At 42.7% G+C, this 20,004-nt stretch overlaps 1 protein-coding gene and 1 non-coding gene across 4 annotated transcripts in view; one reads left to right on the top strand and one right to left on the bottom strand.

Annotated features, from left to right (window-relative positions):
- TGFBR3 (transforming growth factor beta receptor 3) overlaps positions 1-20,004 on the bottom strand; it is a 230,952-nt gene that overhangs the window by 193,627 nt on the left and 17,321 nt on the right. For all 3 annotated transcript variants that reach the window (XM_039460980.2, XM_039460977.2, XM_074381442.1), the window contains exon 2: positions 6,494-6,667. In XM_039460980.2, the coding sequence (XP_039316914.1) occupies positions 6,494-6,581 (88 nt within the window). In that variant the 5' untranslated portion in view covers positions 6,582-6,667. The remainder of the gene's footprint in view (positions 1-6,493; positions 6,668-20,004) is intronic.
- Positions 2,134-2,250, top strand: LOC120360553 (U5 spliceosomal RNA). The gene has a single exon (XR_005577018.1). It is a non-coding gene; the product is annotated as a U5 spliceosomal RNA (small nuclear RNA).

Raw genomic sequence — 20,004 nt, 5'->3', positions numbered from 1 at the left:
TATAAAGACAAAATAAATTAGCCGGCAGAGGTCAAGCCCTTGATAAACGTCAGCCTGTGTGCTGAGCACTGCTGGGTCTGAAGCTAATGAGGCTACATTCTCAGCCTCACTGTTTGAGGCCACTGTTTGAATTCCGAGATTAAACAACGCATGCCTTTGGCTCCAAGGCATGGAAGAAGAGCGCATCCAAACCTCAGAATAAACTCCACAAGCCTCATTATGATCTTTAAGAGCTTTCATAATCTACTCCATCCTTCTTTCCAAACAGACCTCCTGCTCCATTTCCATAGCAGCTCTCCAGGTCATTCATTTATTAAAAAAAAAAAAAGGCGGCCGGGCGCGGTGGCTCACGCCTGTAATCCCAGCACTTTGGGAGGCCGAGGCGGGTGGATCACGAGGTCGAGAGATCGAGACTGTCCTGGTCAACACGGTGAAACCCCGTCTCTACTAAAAATACAAAACATTAGCTGGGCATGGTGGCGTGTGCCTGTAATCCCAGCTACTCAGGAGGCTGAGGCAGGAGAATTGCCTGAACCCAGGAGGCGGAGGTTGCGGTGAGCCGAGATCGTGCCATTGCACTCCAGCCTGGGTAACAAGAGTGAAACTCCATCTCAAAAAAAAAAAAAAGGCAAGCACCTAAATGCCACATTCTGTGCTAGGCCTGGTTCTCCCATCTGGTCAACTCAGCACCTTACTCTTCCTAGATTCTGCCCAATCTTTAAGACAGAGCTCAAGATCTAGAGCTTCCACAAAGCCTTCCCAGGCTGCTCTGACCCACAGGGCTTCTGTTCATGACCCCTCTGAGGTCTTTGGGTTTTACTTGGCTTTCACCATTCATTATTTGGTTATATGGTTATGTAAGTCTAACTAAAGTACAAGCAACTCAAAAGAAGGGATGAATATAGCTGGGCATGGTGGCTCATGCCTATATTCCCAGCACTTTGAGAGGTCAAGGTGGGAGGATCACTTGAGGTCAGGAGTTCAAGGCCAACCTGGACAACATAGCAAGACTCCATCTCTACCCAAAAAAAAGCGGGGATGGAAATGAATCTTACATTTCTTTGCTTGTATATCCCTAAGTGACTAGTACTGTGCTTTGTACTTAGCAGGGCTCAGTGAATAAGCGATTTACTTAATGTTTCAGGAGGATATAAATGGCTCAAAACAAACCTATTACCATTCTTTCCAAACAAATGCCCTTCAAATCAATCCTCCGTCACAGTATGGAGGCCTAAGGGCTCAATCACCAGACCTAGACTAAGTAGGTTTATAGTTCCACTTGCCATTTATTAGCTGTGTGACCTTACGAAAGTTATCTGATCTCTCTGTGCTTCCATTTCCTCACTTATAAATGTGGATAATCAAAGAATCTATACTTCTTAGGGTATCTATGAGGATGAAGTAAGATAATTCATGTAAACCACTTTGAATGGGGCCTGACACACAGTAATGATTCTAACTATTCATCATTATTATAATTACCCAGATGAGCTAAATTCAGCTCATCCCGAATGCCCCAAAAAGCCAATAAAGTATGCTGGGCCTACAGAGAAAAATATCTGATATTAGCACATAGAAAAAATTTCACCCTTCTTCTTCATTTATTTGACCTATTACGTTGTACAAAAGGCAAACAACCAATAAAATTTGACATCAAAAAAGGCGTCCCTACCTTTGTGCTATTTATCAGTTGCCTCATGCTATTATAAACTCTGTAATTCAGCCACGGGTGGTGGCTCACACCTATAATCCTGGCACTTTGTGAGGCCGAGGGAGGCAGATTACTTGAGGTCCAGTGTTCAAGACCAAGGCCCGGCATGGTGGCTCACACTTGTAATCCAGCAGTTTAGGAGGCTGAGGCGGGTGGATCACCAGGTCAGGAGGTTGAAATCAGCCTGACCAACATGGTGAAACCCCATCTCTACTACTAAAAAAAAAAAAAATACAAAAATTAGCTGGGCGTGGTGGCACACGCCTGTAATCCTAGCTACTCAGGAGGCTGAGGCAGGAGAATCACTTGAGCCCTGGAGATGGAGGTTGCAGTAAGCTGAGACTGCGCCACTGCACTCCAGCCTGGGTGACAGAGTGAGCCTCTATCTCAAACAAAAAAAAAAAGAAAAAAAGAAACTGACTATGCTCTGGTTTCTCTTCGTAGCGAATAAATCTTTAGCCTTTTACTAAAGATTTCCGTGGAGAGAAACAATTATGAGTTTAAACCTGAATTTTTTGATGCCCTGCTTAGGCAGGGCTCATAAAAAAAAAAAAAAAAAGTTCAAGACCAGCCTGGCCAACATGACAAAACCCCATCTCTACTAAAAATATGGGTGTGGTGGTGTGCACCTGTAATCCCAGCTACTCAGGAGGCTGAGGCAGAAGAATGGCTTGGAAGTAGAAGTTGCAATGAGCCGAGATGGCGCCATTGCACTCCAGCCTGGATGACAGAGCAAGACTCTGTTTCAAAAAAAAAAAAAAACTGAGGGCCGGGCACGGTGGCTCAAGCCTGTAATCCCAGCACTTTGGGAGGCCGAGGCGGGTGGATCACGAGGTCGAGAGATCGAGACCATCCTGGTCAACATGGTGAAACCCCATCTCTACTAAAAATACAAAAAACTAGCTGGGCATGGTGGCGCGTGCCCGTAATCCCAGCTACTCAGGAGGCTGAGGCAGGAGAATTGCCTGAACCCGGGAGGCGTAGGTTGCGGTGAGCCGAGATCGCGCCATTGCACTCCAGCCTGGGTAACAAGAGCGAAACTCCGTCTCAAAAAAAAAAAAAAAAAAAAAAAAAAACTGTAACTTCCTCCCACCTCAGCAAAATTTTGAGTGTGTATTCAACTTTAATGTATATGTATACACAGGTGTGTATATTTTCCCAAAGGCTTGAAATAGGAAAGGAAGATCGAAAGCAAAACTGATTCACTATCAAATTAATCAAGGCTAGACAGTGCCATCGAACTCACTACTTTCCCATGAAGCGCCTTCTTCAGTTGTGTTTTTCAGTCTGACTCAGGCATCAATGAAGGCAGAAAGTCCAGCCTCAAACCCACCAAAGACCAGATATCTTGTCATCGAAACAGCATATTTTCTATTTTCCATCAAGTCGCTTCTCTCTCTCTCTCTTTTTTTTCTTTTTTTCTTTTTTTTTTTTTTTGGCGGTGTAGAGGAGGTTCTACTACTTTTCAATGAGATTTTAAGTCAATTCCATTTTAATACACAGACTAAATAACACTTCAATAATGAGACAAAATGAAACTGCTGATAGACAAAAATAGAGAATGGGCAGTTCAAATTCATAAACTGGCATTCAAAAAACAACAAAAAGCCTTAGCAACTTTCTTTCAAGATATTTGTGGCTGCCGGGCGCGGTGGCTCAAGCCTGTAATCCCAGCACTTTGGGAGGCCGAGGCGGGTGGATCACGAGGTCAAGAGATCGAGACCATCCTGGTCAACATAGTGAAACCCCGTCTCTACTAAAGATACAAAAAATTAGCTGGGCATGGTGGCACGTGCCTGTAATCCCAGCTACTCAGGAGGCTGAGGCAGGAGAATTGCCTGAACCCAGGAGGCGGAGGTTGCGGTGAGCCGAGATCGCGCCATTGCACTCCAGCCTGGGTAACAAGAGCGAAACTCCGTCTCAAAAAAAAAAAAAAAAAAGGTATTTGTGGCTGCAGCTGGACACAGTGGCTCACACCTGTAATCCCAGCACTCTGGGAGGCTGAGGCAGGCAGATCACGAGGTCAGGAGATGGAGACCATCCTGGCTAACACGGTGAAACCCCGTCTCTACTAAAAATACAAAAAATTAGCCGGGCGCGGTGGCTCAAGCCTGTAATCCCAGCACTATGGGAGGCCGAGGCGGGTGGATCACGAGGTCAAGAGATCGAGACCATTCTGGTCAACGTGGTGAAACCCCGTCTCTACTAAAAATACAAAAAATTAGCTGGGCATGGTGGCGCGTGCCTGTAATCCCAGCTACTCAGGAGGCTGAGGCAGGAGAATTGCTTGAACCCAGGAGGCGGAGGTTGCGGTGAGCCGAGATCGCGCCATTGCACTCCAGCCTGGGTAACAAGAGTGAAACTCCGTCTCAAAAAAAAAAAAAAAAACCTGCAATGAGAGGAACATTCTGCTTTCCAATCACATAAACCAGTATCTACCAGCTGGCTCTCACTTAGTCTATGTCTGCACACGACACCAGATCTGAGTCTATTCAAGTCTTAAGGGAGATCTGGTTTCTTCAGTATAACACAGAGGTCAAGAGCATAGATGTAAAATCTGGCTCTTCCACTTTCCAGCCACATGACACTGTGCAACCTACCTAATCTCTCCATATCTAATTTTGCCATCTATAAAATGACAAAAATAATTCTACCTAAGAGTCGTGATTAAGTGAGCTCATTAAATAAGAATATCCTTATGCATTTTTATATTCTATAATTGTTTTGCTCAGTGCCCAGTTATAGTGCCCACTCAACAGATGATTATTACTATCACTCCCACCTGAATTTGGCAATTCAATAGCCAAAACCAACCAGCTAATCACTGTTCATATCAATGCTTTTCTTTTTGAGACCTGCCAGTTTCCAAAATTGGTCCAACAAATTAGTTTTATGTAGCTCATTACAGAATAGACACAACACAAATTATAATAAAATAGAGCAAATTAAGCTCCCAAATTTATTAAGTAACCTCTGGCAGTGAGCACACTAAGATGGTGGTATGGGAGATCTGATACTCTTAGTTAAGCAACAACATTCCAAGTCATTTGCATCTTTTCATCTCCAATCTCATACTCAGATGGCCTCCAGGAAGCACAGCATATTTCTCTATTTATTTATTTTTATTTTTTTTTTATTTTTGAGACGGAGTTTCGCTCTTGTTACCCAGGCTGGAGTGCAATGGCGCTATCCCGGCTCACCGCAACCTCCGCCTCCTGGGTTCAGGCAATTCTCCTGCCTCAGCCTCCTGAGTAGCTGGGATTACAGGCACGCGCCACCATGCCCAGCTAATTTTCTGTATTTTTAGTAGAGACGGGGTTTCATCATGTTGACCAGGATGGTCTCGATCTCTCGACCTCGTGATCCACTTGCCTCGGCCTCCCAAAGTGCTGGGATTACAGGCTTGAGCCACCGCGCCCGGCCCCTTATTTTCTAAAAAGTTACAGCTGGCATGGTGGCTCACACCTGTAATCCCAGCACTTTGTGAGGCCAAGGTAGGCAGATCACCTGAGATCAGGAGTTTGAGACCAGCCTGGCCAAAATGCTGAAACCCTTCTACTAAAAACACAAACATTAGCTGGGTGTGGTGGCAGACGCCTGCAGTACCAGCTACTTGGGAGGCCCAGGTACAAGAATTGCTTGAATATGGGAGGAGGAGGTTGCAGTGAGCTGAGATCAGGCCACTGCACTCCAGCCTGAGCAACAGAACAAGACTCCGTCTCAAAAAAAAAAAAAGTTCCATATTGAAATATGTGAAATAGGCAAAACTAAATACCTCCCAAGCAGCCTATGTCAAGAGTGTCACCTCCATCTAGAAGATCTATTTATTTTTGAATACAGACAAGAACAAAAATGCTTTCTTGAAACCTTATTTAGGGACAAAAATGTAAACACAGGTCAGGCACAGTGGCACATACCTGCAATATCAGCACACTGGGAGGACAAAGAGAGAGAGGATCACTTGAGTTTAGGAGTTTGAAACCAGCCTGAGTAACATAAGGAGACATTATCTCTACAAAAAATAAAACATTAGCTGGGCATGGTGGCACATGCCTGTGGTCCCAACTAGTTAGGAGGCTGAGGTGGAAGGATCCCTTAAAACCAGGAGGTTGAGCCTACAGTAAGCCATGATTATGCCTCTGCACTCCAGCCTGGGTATTAGAGTGAGGCTTTATTTCAAAGAGAACAAATACGTTAATGAATAATCCCACTTAATTTTGTTATATACATGGATTTTTTATATATATATATATATATATATATATATATATAGATATACACACACACACACATATAATATATAATTATATAATATATATTATATATATTATTATATAATATATAATTATTATATATTTATATTATATATAAATATATATATAATCCATGTATGTGTATATATATTATATATTTTATATATATATAATCCATGTATGTAACAAAATTAAGTAGGATTATTCATTAACGTATTTGTAAATAATCCATGTATGTAACAAAATTAAGTGGGATTATTCATTAACATATTTGTTCTCTACCTTCCTCCATCCAGGTTAGTCAGGTATCTATGTCACTAACAGGGCAATGCCAGCACCAACCTAGCAAAATACAGCATAGACCAATGTATTATGTATCTATCTAGTAGTCAAATATCAAACTTCCCTAAAGAACATAAATATTCAAGTTCTGCATGAACATCTCATGGCCTAAATTCTTCTAAAGAGACTGAGACAAAAGATATCCAAAAATATATAACAAACATGCAATTTATATTATGCAACTTACCTGCAGTAGCTAAACAGGAGCTTATCAGGGCAAAAATGGCAATCACATAATGGGGAGTCATTTTTATGTCCCCAATAGTGCGTATCATCCAGTCACTTCAGCCTGCTCAGAGCAGGCTCAATCTTTGCAAATCAGAAGCAGTCTTAAAGTCCCGCCTTGCAATTTTCAAATTGCCTGTAAAACAAATTTCAATAAGAAAACTTAATGTAGAAACTTCATAAACAGACAGACACTAAAGTTAAATGGAGAATTTCTGAAAAGCATAATATAAGAAATTTATCGGCCGGGCGTGGTGGCTCAAGCCTGTAATCCCAGCACTTTGGGAGGCTGAGGCGGGTGGATCACGAGGTCAAGAGATCGAAACCATCCTGGTCAACATGGTGAAACCCTGTCTCTACTAAAAATACAAAAAATTAGCTGGGCATGGTGGCACGTGCCTGTAATCCCAGCTACTCAGGAGGCTGAGGCAGAAGAATTGCCTGAACCCAGGAGGCGGAGATTGCGGTGAGCCGAGATTGCGCCATTGCACACCAGCCTGGGTAACAAGAGCGAAACTCCATCTCAAAAAAAAAAAAAAAAAAAAAAGAAATTTATCTAAAAGATGCCAAATAGGGCCAGGCATGGTGGCTCACGCCTATAATCCCAGCACTTTGGGAGGCTGAAGTGGGCAAATCACAAGGTCAAGAGATCGAGACCATCCTGGCCAACATGGTGAAAACCCATCTCTACTAAATATACAAAAAGGGTGTGGTGGCATGCGCCTGTGGTCCCAGCTACTTGGGAGGCTGAGGCAGAAGAATCGCTTGAATCCAGGAGGCGGAGGTTGCAGTGAGACAAGATTGCACCACTGCACTCCACACTGGCGACAGAGCAAGATTCCACCTAAAAAAAAAAAAAAAAAAAAATGCCAAATAGCACTCAACGTGAATGAGTGCTAGAATGAGGGCAGTACCAACCTAACAAAGATTTTTATAGCAAATACTTTTGCAAATGACAGGCTTGTTTTTGACATTTTAAATTTTTGGTTCTATAGAGAATTTTCAGGACTACAGAAGAAAATCAAGGTGCACTTGAAATATAACATCGCCAGTTAAATTACAGTACCAAAGTAATCAATGACACTTGATATATGCAACCCTAGCGCCAACAAGAAAACAAAACCAGCTCTGATTAGAGACTTAGTCTAATGTTATAATGACAGAGTTATCACAAGGATCAAATTAAGTTGCACTGAGAATCAATCTGAAAAAATTAAGAAACATAAAAACGCAAGGTTTTTATTTCAACTGTTTGCCAACATTGTAACAGAAGAAAAATCTTCCCTGTCTCTCAACCCATCTGAGACTATCTGGTTACTGGACTACAGGATCTAGAAGGTTCTTTCTAACCTTTTCCTATCCAGAATTTTGAATGAGTTTTGCGGTGGTTTGCTTATCTTGAATATTCGCCCCATTGCCCCAACGGTTACTGATCAGACACTCCAAGGTTTATTTTTCCAGCCCTCTATCCCTGAGCCTGGCACAACTTACAGAAGCTGTTCAATTAACATTTACTGAGCATTTACTATGTGCCAAGCATGGTTCCTTCTCATCAAGAATAAAAGTTCTAAGTAAAAGTGCAAAGACCCTCCCTGATCTAAGCCCTGGAAAAGGCAGAATGGTGGAGTTTCCAGAAGCCATCTCAAACACCTGGGGTTTGTGGCCTTCTTACACTCACTTAGAAAATATTACCCAACAGAAACTGCCCACTACCTTCAGAGACAAAGCCAATGTGGGCACTTGCAGATACAGTACAAAAAAAAAAACTTTTTAAATGAGCTTTTAATTAAATGGTCTTAGTTTACTGCATCAAGTGTCAAAGAGAAAGGTATTTAAAATGGCTCTTTTTTTTTTTTTTGAGACGGAGTTTCGCTCTTGTTACCCAGGCTGGAGTGCAATGGCGCGATCTCGGCTCACCGCAACCTCCGCCTCCTGGGTTCAGGCAATTCTCCTGCCTCAGCCTCCTGAGTAGCTGGGATTACCAGCACACGCCACCATGCCCAGATAATTTTTAGTATTTTTAGTAGAGATGGGGTTTCACCATGTTGACCAGGATGGTCTCGATCTCTTGACCTTGTGATCCACCCGCCTCAGCCTCCCAAAGCGCTGGGATTACAGGCTTGAGCCACCGCGCCCAGCCTAAAATAAAATAGCTCTTTACAATTTTAGCATTGCCTATGAGAACAGGGTTTGAAATAGGGTGACAGTGGGAAATCAGGTGACTCCAGGACAGAAATGGGAGGGAGCAGAAGCCGTTTCACTGAATTCTCTTCTGGATTTTGTATTAATACCACGTGCAAGTATTACCTATCTAGAAATAATAACAGTAAAGTTCCAATTTCAAAAAGAATTTCTTAGATACGTCTTAAAAGTAAATTATTATACGGGCAGGAGGTACTATGGTTCAATCTTTATTAAAAAAAATAATAATAAAAGTCTCACTCTGTTGTCTCATGATCTTGGCTCACTGCAACCTCCACCTCCTGGGTCCAAGCCATTCTCCTGCCTCAGTCTCCCAAGTAGCTGGGACTACAGTCACGCACTACCATGCCCAGCTAATTTTTGTATTTTTAGTAGAGACAGGTTTCACTATGTTGGCCAGGCTGGTCTTGTGACCTCGTGATCTGCCCGTCCTTGGCCTCCCAAAGTGCTGGGATTACAGGCATGAGTCACTGCCCCCAGCCAGTTCAATACTGATATACAATAGTGATTAAAATCCTAGTGTGAACAGAATATGGATTATGATAAAGATTGAAAATCTGCCTGAGTGTGAATCCATTCTGCTGCCTATCAAATGGTAATGTTAGGCAGCTTACTCTTCGTGAAGGAACATATCCTGTGGTAGGAAATGTATGGTAGGCTGTTGCGATGATTCAGTTAGTAAATATACACATACACAATGCTTAGAACAGTCCCTAGCACATAACCAACCAGTAAACTTAGCCATGATTACTGCACTGAGTCACTACTTGTCCATTCTCTTTGAGTATTTATACCAATAAAGTGGAGAAATTAAGGTATAGCTATTTACGTAATTCTTAGCCACCGTAAATCCAGTTCAATCTTTTGTTTCCTGAAAAATAAACATTACAACAGACAAAAGGAGATAAGCTAAAGAGGGGAATCACTAAAAGAACAAAATTGCCAGTCAAGTTGAGGCACAAGTCATCAATGGCATAATGGTCTTGTCTCAACAGCTGACTAAATTATAGAGATAATTTGGGAGCCATTAAACTGACTTAATTACCCCTCAAAGTCCAACATTTCTGCCACCGTAATTCCACATCAACTCTGATCATGTGGAAATCTTCTATGTTAACCGAAAAATTCAACAACCACAAAGAGTATCTGTCTGTATTTTTTCCCTTCAAAATATTAGAATCCATAAATTAGCAAACTGGCTCACTAGAACTATAGTGCCTCCTACCTATATAATAATTTTGATAAGCAGAAACCTCTCTCAAAGAATATGCTACTTCAGCAAATGTTAAAGACAACTTTTATAAAGCAAAACCCTGTAAGGAGATCTCAGAAGAAGATGACTTCCCAGAGGATTTTATGGAGCACATAAATTGTAAGCGGCACGAGGCTTGTGGGAATATTTAATGAGCTTGCGTCACCCCGCCCACAGCTGCAGAGGGTCTGAGGGTCTGGGCGGCGTTAACCCAGGGGCTTACACTAGGTCTGAACGAACCTATGGAAAAGAAAGGCAAATGGTTCCATTAAAAATATTAGGCTGCAAATTGCTGACAAGAATATTGGGCAATTATTAAAATGCAGCAATTACAGATATAATAGAGCCAAGCTAAACAGTTTGATGCCCAAAGGCAAACCACAGCAAGTTTACACCGGATCTTAAAACATCTCCGAGGAAGTCCTGGACAAGTTGAAACTACACACTGCTGTTTGCAACAAAAAGGGAGCTTTTCTTCTTTTAGCTTAAAAGTCTCTCCATAATGTAACTTGTTCAAAAAGAAAATAAACTGCACAAGGTTTTTGTCTAATCTCCCCAATGTGGTGAAAGGCTCCAAGGGCAGAGGAGAAGCAAAAGGGAAGCGTGTCATTCTCATTCAGCTGAACTCCAGATTTGGCCACAACTTGTACACCTCAGTGCCTTAACACCCAACTTGGGAATCAGTTCCCTAATTAGAACGCTGGTTGGGGGGCCGGGCGCAATGGCTCACGCCTGTAATCCCAGCACTTTGGGAGGCCGAGGCGGGTGGATCACGAGGTCAAGAGATCGAGACCATCCCGGTCAACATGGTGAAACCCCGTCTCTACTAAAAATACAAAAAAAAAAAAACAAAAAACAAAAAAAAAACGCTGGATGGACTGAAGGCTTCCAAAAAGTTGTAGCTTTGATAAAACTAAGCAAATACAAACCCCTCTTTCCTCTGTGAGGTTCTACCACATTGAGTGCAAAGACTGGCAGCTCCCGAGCCTGATTTTTTTACCTCAAATCATCTCTGGACTTTATGAACTAAATGCTTTCTTTAGAAATACAGGTTCTGAGGTCAGGCATGGTGGCTCACACCTGTAATCCAGGCACTTTGGGAGGCTGAGGTGGGTGAATCACGAGGTCAGGAGTTTGAGACCAAACTGGCCAACATGGTGAAACCCTGTCTCTACTAAAAATACAAAATATTAGCTAGGTGTGGTGGCACATGCCTCTAATTCCAGCTACTGGAGAGACTGAGGCAAGAGAATCGCTTGAACCCAGGAGGCAGAGGTTGCAGTGAGCTGAGATTGCTCCACTGTACTCCTACACAGGCAACAGTGTGAGACTCCATTTCAAAAAAAAAAGAAAGAAAGAAAAAAGAAATATGGGTTCTGGCTGGGCACAGTGGCTCATGCCTGTAATGCCAGCACTCTGGGAGGCCAAGCTGGGCATATCACCTGAGGTCAGGAGTTCGAGACCAACCTGGCCAACATGGTGAAACCTGAGCTCTACTAAAAATATAAAATTTAGCTGGGCGTGGTGGTATGCACCTGTAATCCCAGCTACCCAGGAGGCTGAGGCAGGAGAATCGCTTGAACCCAGGAGACAGATGTTGCAGTGAGCCCACTTGAACTCAGGAGACAGAGGCTGCAGTGAGCCAAGATCATGCCATTACACTCCAAGCTGGGCAACACAGCAAGACTCTGTGTCAAAAAAACAAAAAAGAAAGAAAGAAAAAAATATAGGTTCTGTCTATGGAGTAGCCATTCGTTTATTCCTTTAGTTTCTTAATAAACTTGTTTTCACTTAAAAAAAAAAAAAAGTACAAATATAAATAGGGTACTCTGAGATCATGAAAGAGTAATTTGGGGTAATAGTCATTTTACCCATATTTCAAAGCAGCATGTTCCATTTAAAGGGAAGGTGAACCTTGATAAATGAACATTTAGTATTTATCAATGAACAGAAGAAAATTCTGAGTGAGAACTTAATGGGTTTTTTAAAAAAATTAAAAACAGATAAATGTGTTGCTAATTCTGCTAATTTCACAGATCCCCTGTGTTTATTTCTGATGCCATTATACTAAGGATACTGGCCCACCAGCCCTCATAACCCAACAAAGTGCAGGGGTGAAGACCAAGATTAGCTGAAAAAAGTCCTATCCAAAAGAATCCTTAAAACCATGGTGGTCTAGCCGGGCGCGGTGGCTCAAGCCTGTAATTACAGCACTTTGGGAGGCCGAGGCGGGTGGATCACGAGGTCGAGAGATCGAGACCATCCTGGTCAACATGGTGAAACCCTGTCTCTACTAAAAATACAAAAAAGTAGCTGGGCATGGTGGCGCGTGCCTGTAATCCCAGCTACTCAGGAGGCTGAGGCAGGAGAATTGCCTGAGCCCAGGAGGCGGAGGTTGCGGTGAGCCAAGATCGCGCCATTGCACTCCAGCCTGGGTAACAAGAGTGAAACTCCGTCTCAAAAAAAAAAAAACACAAAAACATGGTGGTCTAAACCAATATTCAGAAAGAACTGGTTGGGTATAATATTCCCAAAGGTGAGGAGAGAAATCTTGCTCTATCTAAGAGAAAAACGGTAGCAAAATGGACGTCTGGCAATAGGCTTAGAGCCAATAAGAAAAAATGACTAGCTTCCCCTTAGATGGCTAACTAACATGGCCTGGCTACATTCATGAGTTGATTTCAAATCAGAACTAAACTAATCCCCATCTTCAGACAGATTTGGCACAAAGAGAGAAAAAGTCCTATATTTCGATAAGAATCTGGAATCACATCTAAGCACAATTGATATTCAATAAATACTACTACTATATGCCAGGCACTGTTCAAGATGCCAAGGATATAGCAATGAAAAAAGAAGCCAAAAATCCTGCCCTCAGGGAGCTTATATCCTAGTAAAAATATCATCTACTTTCATGCAAAACATTTAATTTCCTGAGTTTCTTCTTTCAACAAATCGTTACTGCTTACTCTGCTAGGCAATGGCTAAACAAAGAGGCATGTTTTTTGCCCTTGTGGGCTTAAAAGTTGGTGAGATAAACAGACACTAATCACAAATATGTAATTACAGGGTATAATCAGAGCTCTAAGGGAAAAGTATCTGCAACCTGAGGATAAGCAAGATTTTAAAAGTCAGGTGAGGAATGACACCACAGGCAGAGGAAGAATTACAGGGGGGAGAAGAGGGCTGCAGAGCTGAAAGGCAAAGAGAAGAGGAGTAAGTTCAATGAGGGCTTTAAACACAATGGAGTGATCACATGGGCTTATTAAACATTTCCCTCACGCCGTACAGAGAACAGACTGAAGGGAGGCCAGAGTGCCTGAACTATCAGTTGAGATTCTCGCAGCATGTCCAACAAGAAAGGATGGAGGTTTAGCTCAGAATGGAGCCTCAGTTTCCTCCTTTGTAAAGAGAGTAACAGATGAAATTCCAGCACAGGATTGTTGCAGGAATCAAATGAGACTGTGCATGTACAGTATTAAAACTATCATTATTTATCATTAGCAAGCTGTTTCTACCAAAGAGATTTATTATGCTGAGGTGTCAGATTAATTAAAGTCCCAACATTCTGTGGCTGCCAGTGGCAGGAAAAGAAAGCAGGAAGATTTCTCTGGAACCCCCTGTACTGGTAGGCATGGGGGAGGCAGCAGGCACAGAAGGTTCGACAAGGAGAGCAGGGTAGCCTGACTCCACTCTCCCTGTTCTGTGCCGCTGCCTTCAGAGGCGAGGTGGGCTGTCCCTCCAGAGCCAGCCCACCCTCATTCCTGGCTGAGAGAATGATCCACAAATCTGGCCCCAGCAGCCTTGGTTTCCTTGGGGCTAAACTTCAGTCTGTCCTTAAAAACCCTTCCATCTATCTCAAGCACAACACACCTCACTCCCAAGCAAAATAAAGGGAAAAGGGATGGTAGGTATAGACACATTTCACAAAATTGGAAAAGACCATATGTTATTCAAACTCACAAACTAGGATGGCTTTTTCACCCACCCTTGCAATACTCTAAGAACCAACCTTTCACATTTAAGATTTTTGCATCCAAAGGTTTCTATTGCTTTTCATTTATGAGGGTGTCTGCTTTTAAGCTAGAATTAAGAAAGAACTGTATTTGCAAGTTCAAAACCTGGCTTACCTAGCTGTGTAACAGTGGACACGTCATCTGGCCCCCACCACTCCCTCATCTGCAAAATGGTAGCAAATATTTTTATTGTACTATATGAGACAGAATATAGGCATGGTACCTAAAATAATACCTGGCCACCTGGCCCACACAGTCTATTTTCTCTTATTGAGATGGAGTCTCACTCTGTCACCCAGGCTGGAGTGCAATGGCATGATCTCAGCTCACTGCAACCTCTGCCTTTGGGTTCAAGCAATAATCCTCAGCCTCCCAAGTAGCCTCAGCTTCCCAAGTAGCTGGGATTAAAGGCATGTACCACCATGCCTGGCTAATTTTGTATTTTTAGTAGAGATGGGGTTTCGCCATTACCACCATGCCTGGCTAATTTTGTATTTTTAGTAGAGATGGGGTTTCGCCATGTTGGCCAGGCTGTCTCGAATTCCTGACCTCAGGTGACCCACCTAGCTCAGCCTCCCAGAGTATTAGGATTACAGGTGTGAGCCACCACACCCAGCCCCACACAGTCTATTTTAAATAAATAATACTCATTGGTATCTTTATGGTTAAAATACACCTAGACTTTCAAAAAGAAAATAAGCAAACTACTAATGGCAAGGCAACAGAAATAGTTATTTATAGCAAATTTTGTATTATTTTTGAGATTAGACTTTATCATCTAAAATTTTAAAAATTCCCTCCATCACCAAAAAAAATAATGGTTCCAAATTCCTTACAAGGTATGGGTTCTAAAGATACTCATAATGTAGTAAGACTGTTCAAATGGTGGCGAAGTCATTGCCTCAACATTTCGGGTATAAGTTACAAGGATTTGGCCGCAGGACCCTTCTCAATTCTGTTTGATGATTCCCAGTTGGCTGCAGAGGTTTAGCTAGGGGCTGCGGAACTCAGTCTGGCACTGCCACCAAACCAACCAAGCTACCTAGAATGAGGAATCAGCTGTCATTGAAACATCACTTTAAATCATAAAGCTATAATTATTCTAGCAAACTCTAGCACTCTGGAATATTCTCAGGACAACAGTCATCATCCCTCAGGCCCTAGCAAACACCTGGCCACCGAAAAAATCTTTCAATAGCCTGTAAAACATAGTAAAACACTGTTTCTACAAAAAATCTAAAAGTTCACAGGGTATGGTGGCTTACAGCCCAGGCACACGTAACACTAAGAATTAAAACTCTTCAATGATTGCCCACTGTTGTGGTGATAAACTGCAAAACTTCACGTGGCCACCAACCGTCATCTAGTTAGTCCAGGCTCATCTTCTGCACACTCCAGCCACACTCGTGTCAACTCAGTCCCACAAAAGGGCCAACTCCTCATCTTCCAAAAGTGATGTTACTATATCGGAACTCACCATCCCTCATGGCCCCCCTAGGATGGTCACTTTCTAACATCTTCCGGTCTCAGCATAAGCATTACTTCTTTAAGAAAGCCTCCTCTGATTCCCTTGGACCAAGTGAAACTTGGATACCCAGAACACAGTACAATCCAATGCTTCAGGTTGTAATTATATAATTATTTCCTTCCAGGTATGGTTTTCCCACTGTCTTAATTCCAGCATGGTAGATCACTGCCTACCTACACTTGGCTGACAGTGGGCATCTAATGAAGGTACCACAGTGGACTACAGATAGAAACTACTACTGTGCACACTACAATAAAAATAGTACAGGTGGGAGTGGTGGCTCAATCTCTAATTGCAGTGGGCAAATCACTTGAGGGAGGCCAAGGTGGGCAAATCACTTGGGGTCAGAAGTTCCAGATCAGCCTGGCCAACATGGTGAAACCCCATTTCTATGAGAAATACGAAAATCAGCCGGGCATAGTGACACATGCCTGTAATCTCAGCCACTCAGGAGGCTAAGGTAGGAGAACCACTTGAACTCAGGAGGCAGAGGTTGCAGTGAGCTGAGATCACACCATTGCACTCCAGCCTGGGTGACAAAGCGAGACTCGTCTCAAAAAAAAAAAAGAAAAGAAAAAGAAAAAAAGAAAAAATAGTACAGCAGGATGATAAGTTATTAGAACATTTCTCAATAACAGCTAAGAGGTATGTAAAAGAACCTCAGGCATCCTCAAAGGAACAAGGGGCAGGAGTAGCATCATCAGCGTGTTTTACCAGCTCAGACCTTCTGGATCCTACTTCCTGCATCTCTAAAACAAAGGGATTAAACAAAGAAAATCTTTTTTTTTTTTTTTTTTTTTTTTTGAGACAGAGTTTCACTCTTGTTACCCAGGCTGGAGTATAATGGCGCAATCTTGGCTCACCACAACCTCCGCCTTCTGGATTCAAGCAATTCTCCAATCTCAGCCTCCCAAGTAGCTGGGATTACAGGCATGCACCACCACGCCCAGCTCATTTGTTGTATTTTTAATAGAGATGGGGTTTCTCCAGGTTGGCCAGGCTGGTCTCAAAACTCCCAACCTCAGGTGATCTGCCGCCTTGGCCTCCCAAAGTGCTCGGATTACAGGCATGAGACATCACGCCCAACCTAAGAAAATCTTTTATTCTAGATCATAATTGTCATTATATGGATTAATAATCCTGAATCCCTTCTAGAAAATGAGGCTTAAAACACACTTGTGGAAATCTGAAATGCATAATTATGTAAAGGCTAGCAGGAATAACTTCACAAAACGGGAAAGTGTTATCCAAGAAAAATATTCAACTTGACAACCTAAGAATAAATAAAATATTAATATCACATTAGCTATTTTAATATGTAACTTATGTAAACAAACATTATTTAAATGCAGTATCTTCCCAATGTAGGCACACATAAAACCTGAATTTTGTCACATCTGCCCATTTTATCACAATTTGCCATTTTTACACTACTCCTCAAAGTCCAAGTACTCTGCTCATGCTCCTCACCTTATTCCAAAAGAAACTTCTGATTAATCAATCTCATCCTACTGCGAACATTCTGTCTACTTAACATTTTGTGTATAGTTCGTTCCACGTTATTTTCTAGTCAGAGCCAAGTTGGGATGTTAGAAATAGGTAACATCTACTCTGACCCTTTAGTTTTACAGATTAGCAAACCAAAAATTAGAAAAGCTCAATGACTGGCCCAGCTTTACACAGCTACTTAGTTGCAAAGCCAAGATTTGTCCACATGCTGCTTTGTAATTATTCTGTGGTTGATCAAGTGCCTATACCTCATTCTCCTTCCTGTTAAAAGCCAACATCCCTGCTTTCTTCTGAACCCACAAAACGTCTCAGTTACCATCTATCGAACACCTATCATGTATATCACAATTTCTCATTTAATCCTCTCAACAACCCAAGGAGATAGATGCCCTTTACTCCATTTTATAGTGAGAAAAGTGAAGCTTCAAGATGCTAAGCAACGCTGGGTGCAGTGGCTCACACATAATCCCAGCACTTTGGGAGGCAGAGGCCAGAGGCTCACTTGAAGCCAGGAGTTCACAATCAGCCTGGGAAACATAGAAAAAAATAAAAATAATTTGAATATCAGGAGTTTCTCTAAAAAAATTAAACATAAAACACAAATATCAGCCAGGCATGGTGGCATACACCTATAGTCCTAGCTACTTGGAAGGTTGAGGCAGGGGGATCACTTGAGCCCAGAAATTCAAGGCTTCAAGTAAGCTACAGTGGCACCACTGTACTCCAGCCCGGGCAAAAGAGTGGGACTCCGCTCTGTATCAAAAAAAAAAAAAAAAAAAAGGGCCGGGCACGGTGGCTCAAGTCTGTCATCCCAGCACTTTGGGAGGCCGAGGTGGGTGGATCACGAGGTCGAGAGATCGAGACCATCCTGGTCAACATGGTGAAACCCCGTCTCTACTAAAAATACAAAAAATTAGCCGGGCGTGGTGGCGTGTGCCTGTAATCCCAGCTACTCAGGAGGCTGAGGCAGGAAAATTGCCTGAACCCAGGAGGCGGAGGTTGCGGTGAGCCGAGATCGCGCCATTGCACTTCCAGCCTGGGTAACAAGAGCGAAACTCCGTCTCAAAAAAAAAAAACAAAAACAAAAAGATGCTAAGCAACCCCAAGTCACTCCCTTATAAATCCTAGCACCAGGACTTAAGCCCAGGGCTGTCTAATTCCATGCCCATGCTCTTAACTACTACAAACAGGGCATCCTTCAGAAACAGCTGACTTCCAAAAAAAAAGATAGGGACTGTGCCTATTACCAAGCCACTGTAGACATCAACCAGGCCCTGCATGGACAGTCACTTGCTGGTGGTGGGTAGCCTGATGAGATCTGGCACAAGTGACAAATTCTTTTGTTCTGAAACCAGAGTGGCAGGCCTTGATCAGCAGTTTTATTTGACTTTATTCCTTCACTCAGCAAACATTTATTAGCACCTACCCTTTCCTGGGCACTGTTCAGGGAGGTGGGCACACAGCAGCAAATTAAAACACATCCCTTTTTTCACATAGTTTACCTTCTAAAGGTGGGGACAGACAGACAACAAATAAATAATATGTCAAGGCATGAAAAGACCTAGGAAAAAAATAATGCAGATTAACGAGAGAGAGTGGTGACAGGCCGTATGCTATTTTAGACAGGGTGGTCAGAGATGGCCTCCCAGACAAGGTAACATGTAAGCACAGAGGTAAGAGACAAAGCTATGAAACTATCTAAAGGAAAGGGCTCCCAGGCAGTGGAAATAGCGAGTGCAAGGGCCCTGAGGTAAGAGCATACTTGGTTTGTCCTAGAAGCAGACATGTAGCATAGTGGAAAGTGTGGGGCCCCCACAGCCTACCTGAGTTCAAATCCCTGCTCTTCCTTTTCTAAACAATCTAATTTTGGGCAACTTACTTAAAGCTCCATGCTTGATCTGTAAAGCAGAGATAATGATTCTATCTCTTTCACGGGGTTGTTATGATGAAGTAAATAAATAAATAAAGCACTTACTCCCTGGTATGTTGTTAGAATTCAGGAAATGGTAGCTATGATTATTTTTAACTACTCATTGATAACTCAGCTCCATTCTAGACAATTTATTTTCAACGTGATACCTTTGAATCCCAGAGTAAATGACATTGCAGGCTTTGTACATACCCCGTAGCTTCCTCCTGAGCCTTTGACTTTCTTGGGTGGGCTTCCTATCCTGATGTGGAGGGCCCTGTAGGAACCATGCTGCTGTTATCTCAATAAAAGCAGGAAACAAATTCCTCTAACTTTACTATTACACTAATACAAACTATGTACTTCATGCCACATAATCCCTACCCCCAAGAGTCTGACACTACTTCAGAGCTGAATTTATTGCCCCATGGATTTAAGGTATTGGTTTCACAAGATGGGGTCCTGCCAATCTTGACTTCCCACTAGCTTCACCAGCAGAAGCAAGCAGAAATTTCAATGACAACCCCTTATCTTAAGAAGGGTTAAAAACTTCACTTCAAAAGATGGTAATTTAATTTGAAAGAATCCATTCTCCCGGGCGCGGTGGCTCAAGCCTGTAATCCCAGCACTTTGGGAGGCCGAGGTGGGTGGATCACAAGGTCAAGAGATCGAGACCATCCTGGTCAACATGGTGAAACCCCGTCTCTACTAAAAATTACAAAAAATTAGCTGGGCATGGTGGCGCGTGCCTGTAATCCCAGCTACTCAGGAGGCTGAGGCAGGAGAATTGCCTGAACCCAGGAGGCGGAGGTTGCGGTGAGCCGAGATCGCGCCATTGCACTCCAGCCTGGGTAACAAGAGCGAAACTCCGTCTCAAAAAAAAAAAAAAAAAAAAAATCCATTCTCCAATGTCCTTTTTGCCTAAAATTAAGGTTTCTTTTCAAAGAAATTAGAACATCAAAGCAAAACTCAAGAGTCATCTGGCCTAAAAGTCTCAAGACTGAGCACAGCCCCCAAGTAAGGCAGCTCTGGAAGGGAGTGCGTGAGCAGACAAGGG

The sequence above is a fragment of the Saimiri boliviensis genome, chromosome 11 (assembly GCF_048565385.1).
Source record: "Saimiri boliviensis isolate mSaiBol1 chromosome 11, mSaiBol1.pri, whole genome shotgun sequence".
NCBI lineage: Eukaryota > Metazoa > Chordata > Mammalia > Primates > Cebidae > Saimiri > Saimiri boliviensis.
Note: the sequence above shows the minus strand (reverse complement) of the source record. Positions and strands in the feature narration are given on the sequence as shown.